The sequence below is a fragment of the Natrix helvetica genome (genome assembly GCF_964273705.1).
Source record: "Natrix helvetica genome assembly, chromosome: 1".
Taxonomy (NCBI): Eukaryota; Metazoa; Chordata; class Lepidosauria; order Squamata; family Natricidae; genus Natrix; species Natrix helvetica.
The window spans coordinates 136,880,690-136,900,455 of record NC_138548.1 but is presented as its reverse complement, the minus strand read 5'-3'; the positions used below and the strand labels follow the sequence as shown (position 1 = coordinate 136,900,455).

General features: G+C 39.9%; 1 protein-coding gene across 1 annotated transcript in view; it reads left to right on the top strand.

The window, feature by feature from the left end:
• The window catches only part of LOC309382525 (uncharacterized protein), an 86,352-nt gene that overhangs the window by 25,233 nt on the left and 41,353 nt on the right, over positions 1–19,766 (top strand). The window contains exons 2-4 of the mRNA XM_081934142.1: positions 11,807–12,145; positions 13,609–13,917; positions 17,043–19,394. Coding sequence (XP_081790268.1) covers positions 11,807–12,145; positions 13,609–13,917; positions 17,043–19,394 — 3,000 coding nt within the window. The remainder of the gene's footprint in view (positions 1–11,806; positions 12,146–13,608; positions 13,918–17,042; positions 19,395–19,766) is intronic.

The window sequence follows — 19,766 nt, the reverse complement described above, 5'->3', positions numbered from 1 at the left end:
AATCATCTAACAGCCCTTAGGCTTCCTTGCATGCCTCCAAAATGCATCTTCTCATGGCGAAGAACACGTTAAGACAGATGTGTACAGGTAGTCCTTGACTTACAATCACAACTGAGCCCAGAATTTATGTTGCTACTGGTAAGTGAGAAATCAGTTAAGTGAGCTTTGCCCCATTTTGCGACTTTTCTTGCCGCATTTGTTAAGAGAATCAATGCAGTTATTAAATTACTAACCCAGTTGTTAAGTGAAGCCGTCTTCCCCATTGACTTTGCTTGTCAGAAGGTCACAAAAGGTGATCACAGGACCCTGGGACACTGTAACCGTCACAAACATGAGCCCGTTGCCAAGCATCGGGGTGTAAATCACGTGACCATGGGGCTGCTGCAATGGTCATAAGGGTAAAAAATGGTCCTAGGTCACTTTTTTTCAGTGCTGTTGTAACTTTGAATGTTCACTAAATGAACTGTTGTAAGTTGTGGGCTACCTGTATTCCTTTATTGTTATCCCAGTCAGACAGGGTGCAAATTAGCCTTGCAAGATCACTTGTAAGGATAATTTGTACCCTGTCAATGTTCTAGTGTCACTCAGGCATGAAGGTATTCTCATTCCAGTCAACTTGTTCCCTGCACATCCAGGGAACTATATTGATTTTTAACTCAGAATAGAGCTAGAAGGGACCTTGGAGGTCTTCTAGTCCAACCCCCCCCCCCCCCGCTTAAGTGGGAGACCCTATAAAAGTGATGGCTAACCTTTTCCGGACCGAGTGGCCAAAGCTCGTCGAACCCCCAAAATGCAATGCGTATGTGGCCCCCATGCATGCACTCCACCCCCTGTGAATGCATGTGGCCCCACATGTCCCCCGTCCTCCACACATGCGCAGACACCCCCTGCACACACACACACACGTGCATGCACACACGCCCACACACACCACACATGCATGTGTTGCAGAGGCCCGAAGACCAGGTGGCCAGTGGGAGGTGTGTGTGAATGTGCGGTGGAGCTGAACCGGGGGGGGGGGACGCCGCAATGGGTGCTGCGTGACTCCTCTGGCACACATGCCATAGCTTCGCCATCCCAGCCCTATACCATTTCGGACAAGTGACTGTCCCATCTCTTCTTAAACACCTCCAGTGTTGAAGCACCCATCAAAGCACCAACCTATCTGCACACATGCAGATATACATGCATACACATACACAGTTATAATTTCGGCTGGTCTGTGTTGCAGCCAGGATGCGGGTTTTTTTTCCTTGCCTTTTTATTGTTCCAGTGACCTATCAACTCTGCACCGGTGGAATCTGACTTCCTTTCCAAGCCGTCTGACAGTCTCCAACCAGGCTGCCATCAGGAGAGAGCAGGAATTGAGGCTGGGACAAAATAGAGTCTCTCCCTTTCAAGAGCCATTTCCACCCAGCCACACCCATATCAGCCCTGGGTCTTTTTTTCTTTTAGCCCAAATTACCAGTTTTCCTTTTTTTTTCCCCCAGGAAGGAAAAGATTTACAGAAAACTTCCAAAAAAGGGTAATAAATCAGTGGGTAAGACTTCAAACAAATGTGAAACTATATTTACCAACATGAGTATTTTTCCCCCCTGTTTGTTTTCAGATAGCCTTCACCACTAACTGTTCAGATATGATATACAGCATAAGGACTTGCAACTCCCATTCTCAAGGTTCCCAGGCAAACTGGGAATTGGGAGAGATCAGAGAATTCCTGATCAAATTATCTTGAAAGCACTAGTTTGAAAAATGCTACTTGCATCACCCACTCAGTATTCATCCCTTACGTCTTACCTCGTATTATATATTTAATGCTGCAGTGTCTAGATAATTGTTGAAATGGGATTTCTGAGAGCAAAGCAAGAAAGTTGGAACTCATGTTTCTCTTTGCAGGGACAGCAGATGTGTGGAGGAAGATTTCAGTAGGGACCATGAGGAGGGGCAAAATCAAGCCCTTTCCCCAGGTTGCAGGAAAAGTTGACGCTTTTTCACTCTTTAGGGAGGGCAGACAATTTTTATGTAGGCTTTCTCCTCCAGGACACAAACCCGTCTACCACATATGCAGTGGCAAAATTCTGTGTTGCTGCAATGTCCATAAGAAAAAAAATGGTTACAGAATTATAGTTGTCATCTTGCACCAATTATTTGATCATATCTCTAACAATTTCTAGACCATTGTATTTACTCCCATACTTATTGGCTTTTCATCCACGTAAACCAGGGAGTGACCCGAACAGTTTGAGAACATGTATTGGTATTATCCACCAATCACATTTTACAGCAGTACTTAGAGAAACAGTACTACCATCCTGGTTTATATATTGCTAACCCAACTGTTAGCTTACATTCCTTACAATGTCAATACTTTTTAAATATATTTTAATGCCAGTACTTTTTAAATATATTGTAAAAAGTAATGTGTGTTGCTGGTCTTTGACTGTAATAAAGATTTATACCCTATCACTCTTTAATTATTTTAAAAAAGAGTCAAAAGCACAACTAAATTCATAACTGGCTTGGATGATTTTGTGAGATGGGTGTGGAACAAAGAAGGAAGGTATTGATTCAGGTGAGAGCATAATACCTCTCTGTCCTTTTAAAATCAAATGAAAGCTGCAAAGAAGCAGTGAAAGATTGACTACCATGGCAGTTTTTAATGTATTCAGTTGGGGGAATATTCAAAGTCACTAGATAAAGCAACAAAATATTGTGATCTGCAAATTAAGGTGGAAAGATTGTAGAGGGGGGGAAATCCGTTGTTACAGTATATCCATCGTAATTTGAATTCTTGATGCAATACCAAAAGGATTCACCAAATATTTAGAAATGTTAAATTTCCTGGATTCATCACTACTAATTTTTGCAAAAGATTTCTTTTCTTGGAACAACATACATTTTGCGATAGTGCCTTCATGACTTTTAGGTCCTTGGACAAGGCACAAGGCACCGGTGTCAACGTCCAGTTTATGACACAGTATTCATTTATGTGGCAATGGCAATAGCATTACCTTGAGCTTTAGCCTAGATTGGCAACTACTACAAAATAACTATGCTGTGTTTATAAGTGTGCAAGCCAGATAGGAGACCACATTGGGAAGCTTCCATACACATAAAAATACTTGTATATAGCCTATCTATCTTCTAATTAGGTTTTGCCCAGGTAAAAATGTTGCCGATTTGGCAAAAAAAAGGGATTAATTCTATTTTCTGGTTTCTAATGAATACAATGGATTATAAGCCACATGTTAACAGTCCTATAGAATTGCTTTTCTGCTCTGAGGGGTTTCCCTCCCCCCTTCTCAGAGCTGCTCTTTTGCAGGGAAAGAACAAGGAAGGAAACTGAAGCAGTCCAGATTTAGGACTGAAGTTTTGTTCGGATAAACTCCCTTGGCTCCCAAACAGCCTCCACCCATAATCATTACATCCGCAACAATGTTTGAAAAACACAGCTCAGAAACGCTTCCCTAGTAGCTGATAAAGGAGCCGGCTGACTATGCCCTCTCCATGAGGCAGGATAGGCTAAGCCTTTTTGTTATTCTTCTTTCTCAGCCTCAATCTTACTCCTAAAGACTTCCTGAACAGACTCAGGAATGAGGGAGTTGAGATTTCCCTCTAGGACTGGGTCTCTCAGGGGCTGAACACTGGAGCTGATTTTCCAGATTGCAAATGCTCTGGGCAGCATAAGGTTTTCATTGTTTTTCCTCTTGAGATTTTATCTTCTTCATCCCAGATTGGAGCAAAGCTTTTCATCGAACCAGATTTATTTTAGTGACTCAAATGTTTGTTCTAAAGCAGGGGTGTCAAAGTCGATTTAATTGAGGACCACATCAGAGTTATGTTTGACCTGGGGGGGGACGGGACTGGGTGGACGTGGCCTGGGTGAGTGTGGCCAGGTCAATGTCACTCATTGAGGCTCCGTTTCAGATCATGACAGCCTCCTGCAGCTCTCTGCCTGTGAAAACAGAGGGCTTTTCACTGGCAGAGGGCTGCAGGAGGCAGTCGTGGCCAGAAATGGAGCCCAAGATGCATGTGTGTGACCCTCCTGAGTTCCGTTTTCACTGGCAGAGGGCTGCAGAAGGCGGTCGTGGTCAGAAATGGAGCCCAGGACATATGTGTGTGGCCCCCCTGAGCTCCGTTTTCACTGGCAGAGAGGTGCAGGAAGCCGATGTGGTCAGAAATGGGGCCCAGGATGCATGCGTGTGGCCCTCCCAAGCTCCAATTTCACTGGCAGAAGCATCATGGGCCGATCCTTCACTGTTTCCAGGGTGGACCCACGGGCCAGATCCAAGCACCCTGTGGGCCGGATGTGGCCTGCAGGCCTTGAGTTTGATATCCTTGTTCTCTTATCTGTTTACTGAGAAAGTATTTATTTATTAAATTTGTTTGCTGCCCATCTCAATGCGAGGAGACTCTGGGCGGCTTACAACATTAAAAGGATTCTTTTCAAAGGATCCGATTGAAAGATGCAGGCAGCAATTTTACAGCATTGCAGCAACTGCATTAAACCCTACACACCCTCTTTTTTTAGAATCTAGAAGGGTAAAGAAGTCTGTTCAATGGGGAAGGTGGAAACTGACTTCTCCAAGCCCTCCTCCCTTCCTGCTCTACCCTCCCCACCTCCCCAGGAGTCTCCTCTTCTAAAGATGGGGAGAGCACTTAAAGGGTATTTGCATTGATCACATGGTGCTGAGAAGGTAGGTGGGGTGGCAGAGGAAATGCCTGTAAATAATAGCTAAATTTGATAATGTGGTTAGGCTTCCTGGTTTTATTTTTGGTCATTGTACAGATTTTATTTAAGACTAACAAGAACTTTGCTACTGTTCTATTGTAATTTATGCTCCTCTGGGAGAAACCGTGGGATAGAAATGGAATGGATTTTTAAAAAAGAAAGAACAACTGCAACAGCCCTGAATGTGTTCGAACAGAGAACAGAAAACCATCTATCTTGCCTGGAACACATTAATTTGGATTCTTGCAGTGAAAAAAATGCCAGCTTGAGCGGGCAAATAGCTCTTTACAATTCAGTGATTCTCTGACAGGTTGAGTAATGTGCCTTCTCATTACTTAAATGTATCTTCCTGTTGGAAATGAGGTGTCAATATTTCTTAATTCTTATCTAACATGGCAATTCTTTTGATAGATATTTTTAAGGCCTAGGAATTTCAGACTCAGCTATAGTCAGTAGTGGGATTCAGCCAGTTTGCGCCACTTTGGGAGACCCGGTTGTTAACTTTCTGAGCAGTTTGGTGAACTGGTTGTTGGAAAAAATCATTAGGGTAGAGAACCGGTTGCTAAATTATTTGAATCCCACCACTGGCTGTAGTGTAGTGCATGCTTTTTCAGGTTCCAGGTCATGAAGCAGTTGCCAGTCTAAATATATATTACATATTAAAAATTAAATATGGATCTTTTTACCACAAAATGTGAAGATCCGTTTGGATTTTAGAAAGGTTGTACCATTTCTGAGTTTCTTGAGGACTATACAGGGGTAAAATCCAGCAGGTTCTGACAGGTTCTGGAGAACCGGTAGCGGAAATTTTCAGTAGTTCAGAGAACTGGCAAATACCACCTCTGGCTGGTCTCAGAGAGGGATGGGAATAGAGATTTTGCAATATACTTCCCCCTGGAGTGGGGAGGGAATGGGGATTTTGCAGTATCCTTCCTCCAGGAGTGGGGAGGTAATGGGGATTTTGCAGTATCTGTCCCCTGCCACGCCCACCAAGCCACACAGACAGAACCGGTAGTAAAAAAAATGGAATGGCACCGCTGGGGCTATAGATATAACATCAGCTTGTGTGGATATCTTGTATGGATCCAGATGATAGAACGGGCCATTCTAAAGGCATCTCCCACACAACTAGATGTCTTAATGGCAAACATAACACCCATCTATAAAATACACCCCACACTGCTTTTCTTTCTTCTTACGTTCTGTCATTTTGTGATCCAATAGTGGACATCTGCGTGGTAATTTAAGTGAGAAATTGTCTACATAAAAGGATTCAGATAAATCATTTTGTATTGTAAAGGCAAAACGTCACATAGGTTTTCTTCATTCTCAGTACCAAGACTCGCACCAACCATGTCCCAGCTAATACTATTCAGTAGACATTTGCAGTTGTCTTCCACTGATACCAAAATGCAAAAATAGAGAGCAATTAGGAAGGTTGGTTCAAGTTTTTCCCTTTTATGGAAACGATCATATATTCATGAACGGCTCTTCCGAAGACCTCTGTTAACAGTTCTCTCTTCTGTAGATTTTCTCAGAATTCCTAATCTTCTAGGAACATGTTCTGATTTTTGCCTATTTTTTTGGCTGAAGTTAAGCTTGTGAAAATGGTTGTTCTAGCTTGGGTTCTTTTGTTTATTTCATATGAATTTGATCTCTTAAGACGCATTTAAAAATATTTTTAAAATAAAAATATTGTAAAATATTTTAAATGCATCTTGTACTTTCAATGGAACAGACATCTAGATAAGCAAATAAGTCTGCTGAAATTGTGTTATCCTTGTGTTAATGCAATTCCATAAAATAATAGATGGGTGGGAGGTTGGTGCTTTGTTCTTTGACCCTATAATTCTGCCTTTTCGCCAAATGAATTGCTACATGCAAAAGTGTATAATGGTATCATAATAGTTTTGCTTTTATTTTATTTTTTCTAGAATGGAAAGTAGTTATGAAAGGACAGGGATGTGGAAAGGGTTCTTGCTATTTCCCCAGCCATAAGCCCTCCTATACCTTTAAAAAAAAAAAAAAAACCTGATAAGGAATGTGCTCAATTTGGATTCTATTTTGTCCTTAAATGCTTACCTGGGAAGTTCATTGTTAATGGATAGGTGCTGAAGATAATTAGCATATACAAACTTTAAAGATTGTGACTATATATGCAGTTATTTGTTTTAGCTAAAATCGCATGGGTTGTCTTTCCTAATACCTTGTTCCATATTGAATTTCATATTTTAGTCTAATAAAAAATTGTTTCATGTTTTGGTCTTTGTAACAAATGTTTTTTTTTTAAAAAAAAGACAATATTCTAACAGTAATAGAAACACTTTATGTAACACATTTATTATTTATCTTCAAAAACTCTAGGGCAACTCAGCAGTCTACACGAGCAAAGCAAAAACAAAAACAGAGAATCTCAGCAATTTTATCATATATCAGAAAGCAACACGCAAGAAACTTCGCAGCAGGGATGATCTGTAAATAGGAGTAATAAATAAAAATAAAAAGAATAAGAAAATATTTTATGGTTTGCACAAAAGGCAGGCAGGTGATAGGTCCACAGAGGCCAGAAAGGAGTTTGAAAATAATGCTGCTAGGTTTGCAAAACTAAAGAGCAGTTTACTCATAACGAGATACTTGCATCTCTGCGGTTAAAAAATAACAATAAGCCACCTTTAAAGTGGGATTGAACGTTCTTCAAATATTTGTGATGTTTCTGTTTTAACAACTGCTGCATTCCATTGCCTCCATTCAGTAATCCCACTCTGGGGAATGTTGCTTATTAAAGTTAATTTGACTTTTTCCAACAGATTAACAAGGAACGAGATCCAGAATGCGAGTCCATTTATTTCTCTATGAGGGTTAAGTAGTGGATCAGGCTTGAACAGTTTTTGTAGCTGAAATAATGTTGAAGAATTTTATGTCCTGATTTGGAATTAAGCCTGATATCACGAGTGGGTTTTTCTTCTCTTAGAGAAAGATATTTTTTGGGTGGATATCTACTTTGCTAGCATGCCAGTGGAGGAGAAGAAATTTTGTTTTGCAGAGTTGTTGGTGGCATACTCAGGGAAGGGGTTTGGAAGCCCGCAGAGTAGCAATTTCTTCTTCTTTGACTTTAAATAATCCCTATGTTTTATTGTTAAAATATTGATGTACGAAGAAAGTAAGAAAAAGCAAGATAAAGCAAAAAATGAAAAAACCCAACTACATTTACGTTTTTAAAAGCACAAAATAAGAAAAAATAAATTGCATTCTAAGGATATGTCCTCCCTTTCATTTGTATTCCTAACCACTAGCCACAGTTTAAACATTTCAACTTACTGCATCAAACAGTAATTGTTGTTGGTGTCTATTTAAATCCTAAAGACCATATTCCAGATGTCTAAATCTGACCTGCTCTGTGATAATTGTATACAACGGGAGCCCTTCCTGCTTGAATTTGGTTAAACTTCTAGAGTATGTATTTTCAATTTTGCCACTGCAGCACATTCTCCAGTTTCAGCTTCCTGATCTGATATGGTGGGCCACGTATCTCTTTTCCGATCAAAGTGGCACCATCAGGAAGGAAATGTAACCTGTGAGTTGAGCATCCCTGAATTAAGACTAAAATTTCCCAGCACTAACCTCAGTGTATGCATCATTGAACTCATGTGGAATTTGCTTTCGCAAAATGCAAAATAATTGGCCCACACTGAATCTTACAACTCTTCCATTGGCTTAGCTGCATACATAAAAGTCAGTAATCCCAAGATAGGAAAAACGAATGCTAATAAAATGGAGTTGTATAGGTTACAGTTCTTATGCTTGGAAAGAGAGAGACGCACATAAAACATGGATATATATAAATCTGAAATACATTTGCAAACCAAATTGGACTATGCAGCAACATACTGCCCTATGGAATGCTTCTGTTCAGGATTCTTGTCAATCAGCCATGCCTCTTTTTTAAGGACAGTCCATTTCATATCCTTTTTTAAAATTCCCTACTGTTCTTTCACAACATTTAGTCAGCATTATGTGGCTATTGAGCACATACCATCTTCCCTGGGTAGTGGCGGTTGTGATGGTGGTTGGGACTTCCTTTCTGTTGACATCTTCTACCCTAGGTTGTTTTTATACTTCTGAAAAAACGGGGACTTCCTCAGCTACCTTTAAAGGTAAAGGTTCCCCCTCACATGTGTGCTAGTTGTTTCTAGGGGCGTTGCTGATCTCTGTTTCTAAGCTAAAGAGCCAGCGCTATCCGAAGACATATCCATGATCATGTAGCCGGTATGACTAAACACCGAAGGCACAGGGAGTGCTGTTACCTTCCCACCAAACTGGTCCCTATTTTTCTATTTGCATTTTTCACATGCTTTCAAACTGCTAGGTTGGCAGAAGCTGGGACAACTAATGGAAGCTCACTCCATTATGTGGCACTAGGGATTCAAACCGCTGAACTACTGACCTTCTGATCGACAAGTTCAGCCTCTTAGCCACTGACCCACTGCATTCCAGCTACCTTTACCCTTCTCTTTTTTGTGAAATATAAGGTTTTACACTACAAAATAATCTAGTGATAGATATGTAGATTTGCTGGTGTATATAATATCATTAGCATTCTGGAGCCTTGCCAAAATACTGAATTAGATGTACCCTCCCCTAGAACTGCATAACAATCACTTATATGGGTGTAATTGATGAAATGAAATGAATGAAACCATACTATTAAGACTTGATGGAACAAGGCATTCTGGATGTTGCCAGTAGGCAGACTGAGATCAAGGTTCTTTCTCAAAATGAAGGGAGATGGGTCAGTGGTGAAATTCATTTTTTTAAATACCAGTTCTGCGGGCATGGCTTGGTGGGCGTGGCAGGGAAGGATACTGCAAAATCTCCATTCCCACTCCACTCTGGGAAAGGATACTGCAAAATCCCCATTCCCTCCCAATCAGCTGGGACTTAGAAGGCAGAGAATAGATGGGGGCGGCACCAGCCAGAAGTGGTATTTACCAGTTCTCCGAACTACTCAAAATTTCTGCTACCGGTTCTCCAGAACCTGTCAGAACCTGCTGAATTTCACCCCTGAGAAGGGTGTGTATGTTTTGCCTTTGCATGTGCCCATATAGCCACTTGATTCTGCTTGAGTGCAGATAGGACATGGGGTTTTCTCTGCACATCAGATACTGAGCTCCAGATTCAGGTATGAGGCAAATTGCTGAATGTTCAAGATGGGCCCAACTAGTGTTTGTTAAGTGGGGACATGTTTTATTTTTCAATTATTTATTTAATAATACTTATGACACCCAAATCCTGATGGATTCTGGGTTGAGTAAAGGAGAATATTTGTTCTCAGGGTTGAAATGAGGCTTCCTTGTTGCTCTCTCTGAGCTTGGTTGTTTTCTTGAAGAGATTTTGTGACCCCAACTAGGTAACATCATCAGTGCTAGTAGTACTAGGATTCTGGGTTAGCTATATTAAAGACAAAGAACTCCAAGAAAAAAAAATTATCACACCATTGATAATATGTCAGGTGCTTTTAAAACTAAACTCATTTAATCTAAGGACCAAGCATGCAGTGGAATAAAACTATTTTGGCATTTTTGCAGAATGTTGACTTAGAGGAGCAAGGAGATCATTTTTGTGTGTCCCTCTCCTTCTGAAAGGAGGATGAAAATCCATAACATCAAGTTGGCCAGATGGAAAACTGCCTTGACTTCAAACACCGAGGCAGGAAGACACATATTCAAGCAACATATTCCCAGAGTGGCACATTTGTGAATCTGAGAATATGTTGCTTGGATGTACATCTTCCTGCCTCTGTGTTTGAAGTCAAGGCAGTTTTCCATACAGATAACCTTTAATTCTCAGTATTGCCAAAGCATGCCCATTTCTGGTGACTGCCCTTAAGTGGTCTTTAACCACCCTTCTGTAGGGATGGGAAAATATTTAAAGATTAAATGTGTGTGTGTGTGTGTGTATGAGAGAGAGAGAGAGAGAGAGACAGAGAGACAGAGACAGAGATTAGAAAACCAAGATAAATTCCAAAGTCCTGTCATTCATGAATTGTTAGGGTTCTCACAGAAGAGGGAAGATACAAAAACAAAGGATCTGGTGATGTTAGGGTATGTGTTTATTTGGGTGGAAAAAACATGCTGGTATGTTATGAAAAAAACAACTTAATTAAAGCCCAGTATTGTTCTGCTTGTTTAATCCAAAGGATGTTCTAGAAATGAGAAATATGAAATAAACAGGAACTTACAATCATTTATATTGTTCATATAATCTGGTTTAAGGGGCTTAGTAGGTCAGGCAGCACTCAGCTGCAAAAGAACCAGAACATGGAGAAAAATGGGGCAATAAGAAGGCACTTGAGCATAACCAAAGTCAAGATTTAGGAGATCATAGTGACAGGAGCAGAGCCAGAAAAAGAAAGCCCAAGAAACTCTACAAATATCAATCTATTACCTAAGTGAGCTTTAGAAACTCTTTTCATAAATGGGAGACTTTTGTAGACTGAACTTCACACTCAAAGGGCTAAGGAAGGGAAGGCATAAGATGGGACTTAGTAGATCCTATGCCACCAACATGCATATAGCCAACATGGATCTTATATTTTTTTAGCATTCATGAGCATATATGCAAACTATTATCCAAACTTAGCCCTTTATACACAGGCGTACAGCTACACTTATATCAATTGGAATGGAGCTGGAAGGGATCTTAGAGGTCTTTTAGTCCAATCCCCTGCTCAAGCAGGAGACCCTATACCGTTTCAGACAAGTAACTTTCCAGTCTTTTCTTAAAAACTTAGAGTGATGAAGCACCTACAACTTCTGAAGTTAAACTATTGTCCTCACTGTCAGGAAGTTTCTCCTTAATTACAGGTTACTTCTTTCCTTGATTAGTTTCCATCCATCCTTGATAAGTCTCCATCCAGGTTTTTCCGTCAAACTTCCTTTGGCGCAGTCATATATTAGGCTTCAAATGCAGATGTGCTCAATATCTACCATCCATCAATAAACATAGACTTGCTTAGAGTCATTAGATTTCACCTCAGCCTTGTTTCTGTTCTCTTTTTCTTCATTTTATCTTCAGATGTTATGACTAGACAAAAGAATGTAGAAAGTCCAAACACTGAAGCAAAGATTTCCACTTCCTATATACGGAATCTAGATGCAACCAGTACATCTGGAAATAATAAAGTAAGGACGTTGTGGACCAACTTAGCTTCAGCATCTGTAGCTGCAACAGGAAGTACCACATCTTACACCAAAATAATCAGATCTGTGTCACCACAGTTATCTCAAATAATACAAACCAAACGAGCAGGTGCCTCACGAAATATGGCAGATATTGCCGAATCTGAATCAGTGACTTCGAGGAAACATTTTTCCAAGACAGCAAATTCTCCATTTTTGGAGAAAAAAAATTCAGGTGAGTTGGGGGAAAGACACTGAAACAATATAATGTATTACATGATTAGGCAACCATACAGAGCAGATGAGAGTTTTGAAAATGTGTTTGTGGATATTTTCATAATATCAATACCATAACTGCACACACTTTTTTAAAAATAAAATGGCTACTTATGAAGCATAGCAGGACACAAAATGATTTAGTTATTTATTTGTATGCCATGATGCCAGAAGGTACATGGTACTGAATGTTCCAATATCTCAGGGGTTGCCACAAAGAAGAGGGAGCCAAACTATTTTCCAAGGCACCTGAGGGTAGAACAAGAACCAATGGGTGGAAACTAATCAAGGAGAGAAGCAACTTAGAACCGAGGAGAAACTTCCTGACAGTTAGAACAATTAATCAGTGGAACAGCTTGCCTCCAGAAGTTGTGAATGCTCCAACACTGGAAGTCTTTAAGAAGATGTTGGATAGCCATTTGTCTGGAATGGTATAGGGTTTCCTGTCTAGGCAGGGGGTTGGATTAGATGACCTCCAAGGTCCCTTCCAACTCTACTATTGTATTGTATTGAATTATCAGAATCTCGCTCCCCCCCCCAAAGAAAGATCCACCCCCAAAATAAATCAAATACAAAATATAAACAAATCAGTCAAAAATATTTGTGTACCAAATTCAGATTTCCAGTTCCAACATGTTCCCCTCCTTGCATTTAACATAATCAGGATTTAAATGTTCTCCTGAATCCCAAATGGGAAGAAACAGTCCAGATCGCCATCCTTGTATGCATGTGTTTAGACTCTTATACTCTAGGCCAGGTGTCTCAAAACTTGGCAACTTTTAAGACTTGTGGGCTTCAACTCCCAGAATTCTTCAGTCATCAATTCTGGGAACCAAAGTCCACAAATCTTAAAGTTGTGAAGCTTGGATACCCTTGCTCTAGGCATTGGCATGGATAAAAACTTTTAAAATGTTGCTTCATTCAGAAAACTGATTTTGATGACATAATCATAAGATAGAGGCTTCATTTATGAGTGGAGACATGATAGTGAGAAGCAAAGAATTAAGTAACACTATCCTTTGTATTCTTTTTTTTTTTTTTTTTTGCTTATAATCTTCTACTCAAACAATGGCAAGGTATTTACCCAGGATTAAAGTTTATTAATATTTTTCCATTTAATGTTTTTCATTAAAAAACAACAAGTAAAATAGAAAGTTCATATGCTGTTACTGTACTACTATTATATTTACATTTAAGAGATTTTCTTTCCTTGGAATAACTGTCTTTTATTACAGATTTCAATGCATTCATGCATCATTTCAAAAATTATTATTTATGTATTTAAATTTATTGGCCATCAAATTCCAGTAGACTCTTGAGTGGCACACAAAAGTAGTTAACTGATAAGTGGCCAGCTCTAGAAATTTAAATCATAAACCAATGAAGAAGGACATAATGAAACAGCCCTGTTTCTTATTTCAGCTATTGGGAGCAACTACCATACAGCTAATAACTGGGATGAAGACAGCACAACGTCCAGTTTCCATATTCCAGACATGGACAGTTCAGCAACACTCAGTCAGAGTTCAGAAAGGACTTCCCGCTTTCGTAGAGAGAACTTCACTGGAAAAGGGCCAGCTACTCAAAAACAACTTGCTACATCTTCTGATCAGATCCAATGGTCATCTCATGTAACATTTCCAATACCCCAAAGTAGGACATCAAATGCCAAACAGCCTGATTCTTTAACAAGGATTGTGCTTACTCGGTCTTATACTTCTCCACAAACTAGTATGTATTTTTTCCATATTTTCTATTCCTTACTGTCAGAAAAAGCAGGTGATGTTATAGAGCAGGGTGGGCAAACTTTTGGTGGCCTTGAGTTTACATTTTATATTTCATGGCAATCTTGGATTGCAAGAATAGCAACATGGATGCAAATGGATGGAGGTGCAACACCTATTTTGGGGCAAGAATTTTTCTCCCCCCTCTTTTCTTTAACTATTTTTCTATAATTCATATAAAGGTTTCTTTGGGTTATCTGCCTTAAAACAATGATAGACTACCACCTATAATTGACAGCATGGTTAAAAATAGGCTACAAAGAATAGGGCTGGGTACTTATCAAAATTCTGCTCTAGAATGTAACTCTAATTTGGTACAGGTAGTCCTTGAGTTATGACCACAATTGAGCCCAAAATTTATGTTGTTAAGTGAAACATTTGTTAAGTGAGTTTTGCCCCATTTAACAACCTTTCTCGCCACAGTTAGTGGCAGGTGAATCATTGCAATTAATAAGTTAGTAACCTGGTTGTTAAGTGAATCTGGCTTCCCCATTGACTTTGCTTGTCAAAAGATTGCAAAAGGGGATCACATGGCCTTGGGACACAGCAACGGTCATAAGTGTGAACCAGTTGCCAAGTATCTGAATTTTGATCACATGCTATAAAAGTTGTAGCTGCGAAAAATGGTCATGCCACTTTTTCAGTGCCGTTGTAGCTTTGAATGGTCGCTAAATGGACTGTTGTAAATCGAGGACTATCTGTAATGGATTGGATGAAAGTAAACAGGATGACATTAAATCTGGACAAGACAAATGTGTTGTTGTTCAGTAGGCAATCAGAGATTCAATATGTGCTAGTTAGGTCTGCATTTCCTCTTCAAGAGTAAACCCACAGTTTAAAATGTTCCTTAATCCTCCATGTTGCAATTGGTGTTGTGAAACACTTCACTATTGTCTTTACTGTGCCAGTTGCTGTCATTCCTGGGTTGGTGAACTAAGGTCATACTTACCTATGTCAAAAATAGTTTGCCATAATCTTCTTGATGCAGACTTACGTCTTTAAGACAGTCCTCCTGAACTTCAATTGATATATAATGGAATGGGTAGGATGGAATATAGTAAACTAAACTATAATTATCAGGTAGACTTTGTCTCAATCTTTGTCTCAATAATTGCTGGAGAATATTAAACTTTCTCAATCTAGATGTCAAATTGAAATACATTTAAAGTGCAGAACTTTAACCTTTTTTCATATGTGGATAGGTTAATGTTTTGCCTTTTGTTTTGTTGATTTAAGACACAGGTGTCAAACTTGAAATGTCACGTTGTTGTCACGTGATGTATCGCGACTTCCCCACCCCCCTTTACTAAACCAGGGGGGTCTAAATCAGCCTATGACACATCCAGCCTGCGGGCCGCGAGTTTGACACCCCTGATTTTGGGTGTAAGGTCCCAGATCTGGAAATCTTCACAGGGAATAATAATAATAATAACAACAACAACATTTAATATATATACCTCAGATCTGCTCCCTTTCCTTAGCTCTTCTTTTATTCTTTTATTCTTTTCAAAATGGAGCATGAAATTATCAGGTATAAGTCTGCCAAGTAACACAGTTTGGCAAGTATCGTATCTTTTTAAATTTGTGTTTCTACAGCTGCTCTTTTCTCTGGAATAGTTGCTTTTTCTTTTATCTGTTTTCCACTGTTTGTGTGAGAGAAATTCTGTCAGGACTTGAAGAGGCCTTCAACAAAGTATTTTGAAGGTTTTTCTGCTAGCAGTTGCTCCACACAGTTGTCAAATAATTCAAATCCATCTCTCTCGCATTTTTAGAGTTGTAGCTTGGCAACCTTCACTGTCAAAGTCTGAATGCGCAGCTTGCTGAATCCAGAGAAATAGTTTCTTTTGACATACATGAAGTCCACAAACAAGCAAATGATTTCTGCTAGGGCATTGCATCCCATTAAATGAGATCATTAAGACAATGCAGAACGTATTAGTCTTGCACTGACTCGATTTTACAACTTAAAATGGATAACGTTATAATAACAATGCCAGCTTTGTTCATGCGAATGTTTTTGCCAGCACTGCTTGGCACAAATCTGACATGGGGCAGAGCTAATCCGAAGGTGTGTTGCTCTGGGTTTATTAATTTCTACCAGCTTTCTTTAAGTTGATTTGTTGAATATTTCAATTTCTGCATTTAAAAGAAAAAACGCAAGTAATATAAAAAGTCATACTGGAGTCTGCAACATAATGTCCCCTCCACCCCAACACTGGCTGGATGTCTGTTTCAATGAGAGATCATTGAAATCATTTGATATTTGAAGATTTGGGTTGGGCATTTGGGCCCTTGAGTGATCACATAGAATTGTTCCAGAAAAGCTTACTGAGAATTACCCTAAGACACGTGTGTCAAATTGGCTGCATTACGTGACATTTTCTCCATTCGTGGAGCTGGGGTGGGCGTGGCCTGTGCGTGATGCATCAAGCTCATGGACTGCCAGTTTGACACCCCTGCCCTAAAATATAGAAAGAAAAACCACTATGATTTTATTCTTAGGGTGATGTTACACATCACACTGAACCAGAACAAATATGATGTGTGAAGCAGACTGTGGATCTTATTCTGCCTGATATCCTGATTTTAACTTAATTTATGTCTGGTTTGTACTCATCTCGTAGATTATGTGAAACTTTAATTCAGCAAAAAATCCTAAAATGTGTAGCATGCAGGAGTTTACTCAGACCTTAATCTCAGTTGTGTTTGATGCATCAATTTGTTGAAGCAGAGCAATAAGAATGTTCTGACATTAATTACAATATGGACAAGGGACAATGTGTTTGGGTCTTCCTCTCATTCCTTCTGCATTCCTATGCTACTACATTTGGGATATTTCATAGCAATGTTTTACTTGCACCTGTTTCAAGGTTAAAGTTTTCTATTAACACTCTGAACCATTGCTTCTTTCCCAGATGTTTCTAATTCTTGTCAGATCAGAGGCCTGGGAAATTAACTAGCCTCTATTATATTTGCAGAAATATAATTACTATATTAATGAACGTTGACAGATTCTGCCCAATATGTAGGTTGCATATCTAATTTCGTTTTGCTATGTTTCATTTATGAAAGATACTCATCAGTTAAGCAGAAACTCCAACACAGAAAAAATAATTTCCAATTCTGATATGGAGTATATGACAATTCTGAACATATCCAACAGAAGCGAGGAGAAGATACTTCAAACTATAAGAGACTTCAGCTCTCAACGTTCACATTCTACATCTGCAAACTCTAACCTTGAAATGTCCACCAATGGGGGGAAGATAGTACGAACTCTCAGAGACATCAACAGTTCTCAAGATCCACATTCCACATCTGCTGTCTCAAACCTTGAAATATCCACCAATGGGGAGAAGATACTACGAACTCCCAGAGACATCAGCCGTTCTCAAGATCTACATTATACATCTGCTGTCTCAAACCTTGAAATGTCCACCAATGGGGAGAAGATACTACGAACTCCCAGAGACATCATCCGTTCTCAAGGTCCACATTCCACATCTGCTATCTCAAACCTTGAAATGTCCACCAATGGGGAGAAGATGCTACGAACTCCCAGAGACATCAGCCGTTCTCAAGGTCCACATTCTACATCTGCTGTCTCAAATCTTGAAATATCCACCAATGGGGAGAAGATACTACGAACTCCCAGAGACATCAGCCGTTCTCAAGATCTACATTATACATCTGCTGTCTCAAACCTTGAAATGTCCACCAATGGGGAGAAGATACTACAAACTCCCAGAGACATCAGCCGTTCTCAAGGTCCACATTCCACATCTGCTATCTCAAACCTTGAAATGTCCACCAATGGGGAGAAGATGCTACGAACTCCCAGAGACATCAGCCGTTCTCAAGGTCCACATTCTACATCTGCTGTCTCAAATCTTGAAATATCCACCAATGGGGAGAAGATACTACAAACTCCCAGAGACATCAGCCGTTCTCAAGATCTACATTCTACATCTGCTGTCTCAAACCTTGAAATGTCCACCAATGGGGAGAAGATACTACGAACTCCCAGAGACATCAGCCGTTCTCAAGATCTACATTCTACATCTGCTGTCTCAAACCTTGAAATGTCCACCAATGGGGAGAAGATACTACGAACTCCCAGAGACATCAGCCATTCTCAAGATCTACATTCTACATCTGCTGTCTCAAACCTTGAAATCTCCACCAATGGGGAGAAGATACTACGAACTCCCAGAGACATCAGCCGTTCTCAAGATCTACATTCTACATCTGCTGTCTCAAACCTTGAAATGTCCACCAATGGGGAGAAGATACTACGAACTCTTAGAGACATCAGCCGTTCTCAAGATCTACATTCTACATCTGCTGTCCCAAATCTTGAAATGTCCACCAATGGGGAGAAGATACTACAAACTCCCAGAGACATCAGCCTTTCTCAAGGTCCACATTCTACATCAGCTGTCTCATATCTTGAAATATCCACCAATGGGGAGAAGATACTACGAACTCCCAGAGACATCAGCCGTTCTCAAGATCTACATTCTACATCTGCTGTCTCAAACCTTGAAATGTCCACCAATGGGGAGAAGATACTACGAACTCCCAGAGACATCAGCTGTTCTCAAGATCTACATTCTACATCTGCTGTCTCAAACCTTGAAATGTCCACTAATGGAGGGAAGATACTAGGAATCACGGACATCAGCCGTTCTCAAGGTCTACATTCCACATCTGCTGTCTCAAACCTTGAAATGTCCACCAATGGGGAGAAGATACTACGAACTCCTAGAGATATCAGCCGTTCTCAAGATCTACATTCTACATCTGCTGTACCAAATCTTGAAATGTCCACCAATGGGGAGAAGATACTACAAACTCTTAGAGACATCAGCCGTTCTCAAGATCCACATTCCACATCTGCTGTCTCAAATCTTGAAATGTCCACCAATGGGGAGAAGATACTACGAACTCTCAGAGACATCAGCCATTCTCAAGATCCACATTCCACATCTGCTGTCTCAAACCTTGAAATATCCACCAATGGAGAGAAGATACTACGAACTCCCAGAGACATCAGCCGTTCTCAAGATCTACATTATACATCTGCTGTCTCAAACCTTGAAATGTCCACCAATGGGGAGAAGATACTACGAACTCTCAGAGACATCAGCCGTTTTCAACGTCCACATTCTACATCTTCAGTCTCTAATCCTGAAATGTACACCAATGGGGAGAAGGTGCTACGAACTGTCAGAGAGAGCAGTTCTCAAAATTCACCTTCTGTATCCACAATCTCTAGCCTTGAAATGCCTGGCACTTCAGACCCCAGTGCTTCTTCTTATGTGATAGTGCCTGCAGATTCCCAACAAATGGATCTGTCATCCCAAGACACTGATGAAACTAAAGCAACAGATAGACATTCTCAGTCACCTTCAGCAACTACAGGTAAAGGAGAAGGCTCTCACATTTGATCAAGATTTACGAGTAGTTTTTTATTCATGTCGGGATAAAGCCAGGTGTTCTTGGTGAATACAAAAAAAAAAGTCAAGAGAAAAGGGAAAAGAAGTTATCCGTAGGGAAACAAGTTATTTTGGAAAAAAAGCAGCAGAATTTATATATGACTGTTTTAATTAAATCTTCATTTTAAACACTGAGGAAGGGTAAAAATGTTGCAGAAGGTTGCATCTTTATTGAGTGATGTTACCACTAAAGATAATTTGGATGCCAAAATTATCTTCCTTTTATCCTATTGGATTTAAATAAATCATATTAATATTAGGTGGAATCACTTAAGAAAATTAGATATGTCCAACACTG